A 7,500-nucleotide genomic window follows, 5' to 3' on the forward strand; every position below is an offset into this window, starting at 1 on the left:
ACAAGACAACATTGGAATGTCTAGTATTGCAAGAATAGAGGAGTAAGCAGGTAAAGCAATGATCATGGATATATGAATATATATATGAATGTATGGAGATGCGTATGTGACAAAAATGTAAGATTATATAAATTTGTACAATATAGTAATATGATATAGATATATAGGGAGTTGCTCTGTGTGTGTGTATGTGTATGTGTGTGTGAGTGTGGTGTGCATGTGTGTGTGTGTGTGTGTGTGTGTGTGTGTGTGTGTGTGTGTGTGTGTGCGCATGTGTGTGAGTGTGGTGTGCATGTGTGTGTGTGTGGTGTGCATGTGTGTGTGTGTGTGTGTGTGTGTGTGTGTGTGTGTGTGTGTGTGTGTGTGTGTGTGTGTGTGTGTGAGTGTGGTGTGCATGTGTGTGTGTGTGTGTGTCTGTGTTGTGTGTGTGTGTATGTGTGTATGCGCATGTGTGTGTGTGTGTCTGTGTGTGTGTGTGTGTGTGTGTGTGTGTGTGTGTGTGTGTGTGTGTGTGTGTGTGTGTGTGTGCATGTGTGTGAGTGTGGTGTGCATGTGTGTGTGTGTGTGTGTGTGTGTGTGTGTGTGTGTGTGTGTGTGTGTGTGTGTGTGTGTGTGTGTGTGTGTGTGTGTGTGTGGAGCAGCCCTTTGGCAGTATCTGTGTGTGGAAAACCTAATGTGAATCCTACTATTTCAGTGTGAATTGCTTTTAAGCAACCGTTCAACAATGCCAGATGACCAAGGATTAGAACGAGATTCCCCAATTATCTCAGCCATTCTTGCGTCTCCTGTTATACAACTGGCATTACCAAAGCCAAAAACACTTTTAGGTAAAATACTAAGATGTTATTATATTTCAGTTTATATACCATATTATGGTCACCTCTTAATTTTTTAAATGAGCTTTTGGAATATTAGCAAATGATTTTGTACAGTTTATTTGTTTTTGTTGAATGTAAAAATAGTGTATTGTGTATGACTGTAAATATAGATTGAATGTATGATAAACATTTTTAATATTTTTTGGCCGTGCAATATTGGTTTGTTGTATTTAGCTTCAACATTAGTTATTATCAAGTAATTCATTAGTGTTGATATATTGAACATAACCATATAGACACTAATACTTAATTTCTTTCTGGGTTTCAGCTCTGATGATGTTGTTTGAAAGCCCTAATAATGCGAATATGTGGTTAAGTGACCCAGACACACACCCAGTTGTTAGCCAAGTACTGAGGATTTACCATGCAGAAAAGCATTGTCTAAGTCACAATCGTCCTCTAGCTTCATCAGGACCAGTTGATCCACCAGTTGTTTCACACACTTTAGGGATAATAAGAGTTGGCACTTCTGTGAATCCACCTCCACTCCAGCAGTCACAGTTTGCCAGTGTAACATACACTCAGCCATTTCCCCTTGGCATAAGAAGTGCTAGTAGCAATGGCATGACAGGCATGAGAAGCACTAGCAGTAGTGGGATGGCAGTTGACCAACCATCGCATTCAGTCACCATGTCACCTGTAGCTATGCGAAGATCATCAGCAGGACCATTACCTTCTAATCTGCACATGATTGCCTCTTCAAGTCCTCCAAACATTCATAACTTACCAGCTGTTCGACTAAACCCAGAAGAATCGATGTCTCTCTCAGGGTCGCCAGTCCGGGCACGAGGTGGAGCTCGCAGCCTTTCTGACCTGACAGGGAGTCAGCCAACTCCAGAAAGACAGTCTTATGAAGCCAGTGCAAGACATACACAAAATTGTGACAGTCCAATTACATCTATAGGTAGTAATGATGTAGAAATGGAAGATAAGACTGATTCTCATGCAATGGAAACATAGTGAACATCAAAATTCAGTGTGTATCTTTCGTTTATCTTTTTTAACCCTTTGAATGTGGATGGCAAAAATTCATGCCATGTCCATTGTAATTTTAGTTTATTAATTGTGTTTACACAGAATGGCTTCATGAGTGGTTAGTCACCACGGAGTCAGCTATTAGTCCTACCTATCTCACTTGTTTACCCTCTTTCTTGAGTTTTGGAAAGATCCATTTTTACATTAACTATTTTTGCCATTAGTATTTTAATCACATTACATTACTCATAATGGCAATTATTATAATAACCATGTCAATATTAATAGCATCAAAATTTTAAAAACAAGCAAAAAATTTCCCACAAATTCTAAAAATGGAGAAATCCACATGGTCACAAGGGCCTCGTAAGTGACACCATGGTGGCTGAGTACTTGTGGAACCATCTGTGTGCAACAAAATTCACAAAAACTACAGTGGACAGTACATAAACCCATAGCAAATGGGTTAATGGAACAGGTCATCTTTTATTGAACCAAGATACATTGTATCTATTTATTGTTAAAAGTTTAAAAGACCATACCTACAATGGATCACACCTATGTTCTTTGTGTAAATTCTCATGGAACAGAAGCAAAATCCCTTCACATGAATCATCATCTAAGCTGCTTTCATTGCCTCAAATGGGTGTATCTGCCAAAGATGTTCATGACTGCCAAAATTATCATTGTGGTTATTTTGAAATCAATTTTATAGTTCTATATATAGCTATTGTTCTCCATATAGCCATATATCTATATATATATGATTATATTGCTCAGTAGCTCTGTGCAGCTCTATAATTCTATACATAGCTATAGCTCCATGTATATCTCCATAGGTCTTTACATTTAGCTCAATCAGTCAGTTGATCAGTGGGGCAAATGCAAATGGGATGCATAGTTGCATCTACCTTTTGTTTCCATCCAAGAGGGTCCCTCATTGTAAGCCACCAAGTAGGTCCTTGGTCCATCTCTAACTCTGATTGGTTTATTCAAGCCACACCTTACTAAGTTATCCCAGGGTCCTTCACCACCCAGGAATGTCCCAGGAGGAGACAAATTGGTGGCCAGGACTATCCTTGGAGAAATAACCAGGTGCCCAGTGTGAGTTTGGTGTAGGACACCTCTTTCACAGTTAACCCCTTGAATTTGGTTGTGTCTCGGTAATCACATTGCCAAAAAAATGAGGGCATTAGGTTAAGTAAGGTCTGCTGTGCCAGGCATTCAGTGTATAGGCCTGGCACACACAAACACTTATATGCTGTGACAAGACTATATGCCTCCCCTTTACAAAGTTATTTTGCATAAACGTTTTCAGCTTTTTTGCTATTTTCCAATATCCATATCTGTCTTTTGATTTGCTTTATCCAGAAGGTAATGTCCTTGCGCACACTCCATATCATCTCTATATAGTTAATATCTCGGTGCAAGAAAAAAATGAATAAAATTGACATTTGCTATTTGTATCATATTTATATATATATTTTTTGTAATATTCAATTATCTGTAATACAACCTGTGCCACCAGTCACAGTGGCCATGAATAGGATGCTGAGCATGGAAATGGCATCCTCCTCAGAGCTGGCACTCTTCCAATAATGGCTTACAGACATCACATTCCTCACTTGTTTATCAGTAGGAATGATGCAAAAAAAAACCTTCTAAATGCCAAATGAGTCTAATCACTCTCCAAGACATTTGTGCAGTGGTGGCGAATATTTTCTGTCACCCTGGCCTTCATTCATGACGGCAAGTTCGCATCGCCCAGCCTGTGGTCCATTTGTCCCATCACAGCATGTTCATGTCACCTAGCCCTCAATCTAGATTTTTACATGACGTGATAGTCACATCAAAGGGGTTAAAAACATTGGCCAGTAAAAGGTTTAATCACCTACACAAATTGTGCTACTGCCAAGTCTCTTCCCTTCTGAAAGGACAGCCACTTCAAGTCTCAGCTTTTTAAATTCCCTCAATAGCAGGTGTAATTGATTATTGTGCTGCAAAGAGTGGAAGATCCAAGCACCCAATGGATAGTCTGTCAGAGGTTAAAGATACCCATACATAACCCCCCCCCCCCACACCCACACACCCACACCCCCCCAACACACACATACCCCCCCCCCCCACACACACACACATACCTCCCCACACACCCACACACATACCCCCCTCCCCCCACCCACCCACACATATACCCACACACACACACACACACATACCCACACACACACACATACCCACACACACACACATACCCACACACACACACACACACATACCCACACACACTCACATACCCACACACACACACATACCCACACATACCCACACACACACACACATACCCACACGCAGACACACATACCCACACACACACACATACCCACACACAGTGTTGTTCAATGGTATACCTGTCTGAGAGCAAAAATTGCATATTTCATCCATCAGAAGTTACTTGTCTACCTGGCCACCTATTTTGGGTAGCACTGAGTTTGGTGACTGGTTGGAGAATCATTGTCTGACAAATGATTGACAAATTTGAAAGAGGACTATGGGCTAGCTGCATTTGGAAGCTAATGATCAAAATTCAATGGTAGATGTATCCACTTGTGGCACTCATTTACGTAAAATTGATTCTGCAGTGAAAGGGCTGACATACTAAATGGAATGACCTGCTTTCCCTTGGTGTTGGGTCTATGTCGATATTGTGTGCTTGCATTTTAAAATACTACCAATTCTGTAAAAAATAAAAAAATACTAATGGAATGTAACCAGCTTTTGTAGAATTTACTGTCATATAACACAGATAGGTAGTTGCCACCTCAGTGAGTGTTTTCTTAATAGGAAAGTTTGTTCATTAAAAAAAGAAAAGCACAGTTACTAATTTTTTTACCTAAAGGATTTGAAATACTGCTACAGTGAAAAAGGAAACAAAATCTGCAACAGGTTGATTCAAACTAGTATACTCTTCCTCGAGTGGAACACCAAAAAGCTGCAGCTGAGGAGTTTATATATTTGCTTTCTTGCTTTCTTACTATAGCAATATTTCATCTCATGCATATATACATACATACATACATTTATTTACACACATACATACAGAAAGACAGACACACACACACAAGGAATTCATGTACAGTAAATCTTGCATTTGGAAAGTAACTGGTATCCTGAAAAACCTTGCCAAATGCATTTAATAAAACTTGAAAAAAATCTAATTGGTTCCTGGGGCAACAGAGGTTGTCTGCAGTTTTGCTTGTTTGGCATTAAATGCTGCTTTTTTGGAGTATCAGATGTAGATGTCTTGATGAAAGTATGGGGAACAAATGAGAAATCTTGTGCAAGAGAGAAGCTTTTGCTGACAGTCTGTTTCTAAGAATTGCACTTCAGTTACCTTTTTTTGTCTTGTATTCTTTACCTTGTAAACTTCCCTCCCTTGCAGTGTCAGCCATTTGCTAGCTCACTCCTTCCACATATTAACACTACAATTTATATGTGGCTATGTGAATGTCTACCTGTTACCACACACACACTGGGCACTACTGATACATGTCTGTGTGCTTTGTGAGATTATTTAATGTACTTGATGAAGGGTGGTGGGGGAAAATAAGTCAAATTCAGTTTCAGCAGAAGTATCTTTTTGAGTTGCCAGATGTGAGGCTTTGCTGTTTACATACATATATACACATCTCCATGAAACCATCACCACACACACTCACACTTCTACACAAGCCTCTGTATACACTTGTACACTAAATAACAATTACTTTGAACCATATAATTAAAATCCTCATTTTGTATTTCTAAATACTAACATTAAAGAATTATTTTTTAAGAATGTATATATTTAAGAATGTGTATGTTCAGTGATATATACAAATCCCCATATTTAATGCTATTATGTGACAAAAAAGTACTCAAGTTTGGTCATTCCTGACATGATTTTTCAATACTTGATTTTCTTATGATTTCATTGCTATGTCTACAATGTCATTATAGATGTCTGCATCCATGGAGTTAGAAGGCTTTCTCCAGACTCAGATGTCACTACCTCAGAAAATATTACTAATTAAGAATTAAAATAAAATGTTAGCCAAAAACTGGAAATAAGAACAGCATTACAGCATTCTGTAAAGAGTGTCAATGATTGAGGTGTAGGCCTGTGTAGGCTAGTCTACCAGGTTTCATCTGTCAATATTTTTTATCATCTTCACCCAACAAGTTAATACTTTTCAGTGCTTCACTGTTCCAGATGGATAGTAGTTTATAATAATGCCTTGCTAGGAGAAGTGGCAAGTACAAGTTAGATGAGAATGGCAAGTTGGTTGGGCATCACTAAGAGGACACTCATTATTATCCTTTCAAAAATATCTTTTCAAAAAGCTGCTGCTTCACAGCTGACACATGTAACAAAATGTACTCATCACTTTACTGTTACCAAAGGATAGTACTTTTTGATAAGTTTTGCATAAGTAGTATAGAATTATATTGAGTAAATTTTGGTAAAAATACAGTGATAACACTTAACCAGGGGTGGTCACCATATGTAAGCAATCCCTGGTTCACAAGGATTAGATACTAGAAGCTATTAACATTACAAGTTTTAAAATATGTGGTTAAAGTTTCATGTTTAAATAAAAAAGATTATAATGTTTTAAACTTCACTAATATTTGAAATTAAGTTTTCTTACTGCCTTGTTTGTATTTTGCTTTCTCTTCTTTCCTCTTTCCATTCACAGTCTCTTCATGAAGAATGAAGCTATTAATTTTCTGCAGAAGATACATTAATAAAGTGCTATTATGAAATCTTGTACCCTATATATTTTATAATCACTTGAATTCAAACACTGAATATCTAAATACATTGTTTATAGTCCCTGGTCTGTTAAAGTCATTCTATTGATGAGTAGGAACATTGATGAAAAGAGTAAAAGTATTTATTTTATATCTACATTTTTTACTGTGTTAAAAGACCTGAAAAGTTTTAACAGACTATATAAATATTTATACATATATTCTTTGACACTGAGATGGCTAGAATGCAGACTACTGGGAATCAAATGATTAACTTGTACATTTAAGCAGAAAGTACAACTATTTGTAGTCCACTTTGTGTAAATACAATGATGAATTACAAAAATGTTAATTTAATACGATACTAAGAGTCTTGGTACCTTCCACTACCAGGAATGCAATATAATGGCATTACAATGAAAAAAAAATTATGTATATAATACTGTGAATGGTTATTTAAATGTAATGTTAAACTGATATCACTTTTATTTGAAATCAAAAGTTTATACTGTGGGCAAGTTCATGCAATATTCTGTATTCAAAAATTGTCTCCTTAGGCTTGCCTTAATAATTTCAATAAATTCGAAATTGATATATTGTTTTAATTAAGATTTTCTAAAAGATACTAGTCATATGAGTAGTTGTTTACTAAAGGCCTCTGTGTAATATTCTTAAGACAATTTAATTACCAGATGAAAGTATATTTATAAAATGTGCAATGTAACTACAGTGTATACTATATCCTGGTTTGTAAGTGATCATTATGGATAATAGTCATATCAAACTAAATTTACAGGTAATTCCATGCACAGGTTTTAGCAAAAATTAGAAAATATACCTCAAGCCACATGGT

At 37.0% G+C, this 7,500-nt stretch overlaps 1 protein-coding gene across 2 annotated transcripts in view; it reads left to right on the forward strand.

Annotated features, from left to right (window-relative positions):
* Window positions 1–7,500, forward strand: part of Kpc2 (Kip1 ubiquitination-promoting complex subunit 2) — a 63,048-nt gene that overhangs the window by 55,009 nt on the left and 539 nt on the right. For both annotated transcript variants that reach the window (XM_070118239.1, XM_070118240.1), the window contains exons 7-8: window positions 695–827; window positions 1,147–7,500. The exon at window positions 1,147–7,500 is cut by the window's right edge and continues 539 nt beyond it. In XM_070118239.1, coding sequence (XP_069974340.1) covers window positions 695–827; window positions 1,147–1,838 — 825 coding nt within the window. In that variant the 3' untranslated portion in view covers window positions 1,839–7,500. The remainder of the gene's footprint in view (window positions 1–694; window positions 828–1,146) is intronic.

This window comes from Penaeus vannamei, chromosome 41, assembly GCF_042767895.1.
Source record: "Penaeus vannamei isolate JL-2024 chromosome 41, ASM4276789v1, whole genome shotgun sequence".
NCBI lineage: Eukaryota > Metazoa > Arthropoda > Malacostraca > Decapoda > Penaeidae > Penaeus > Penaeus vannamei.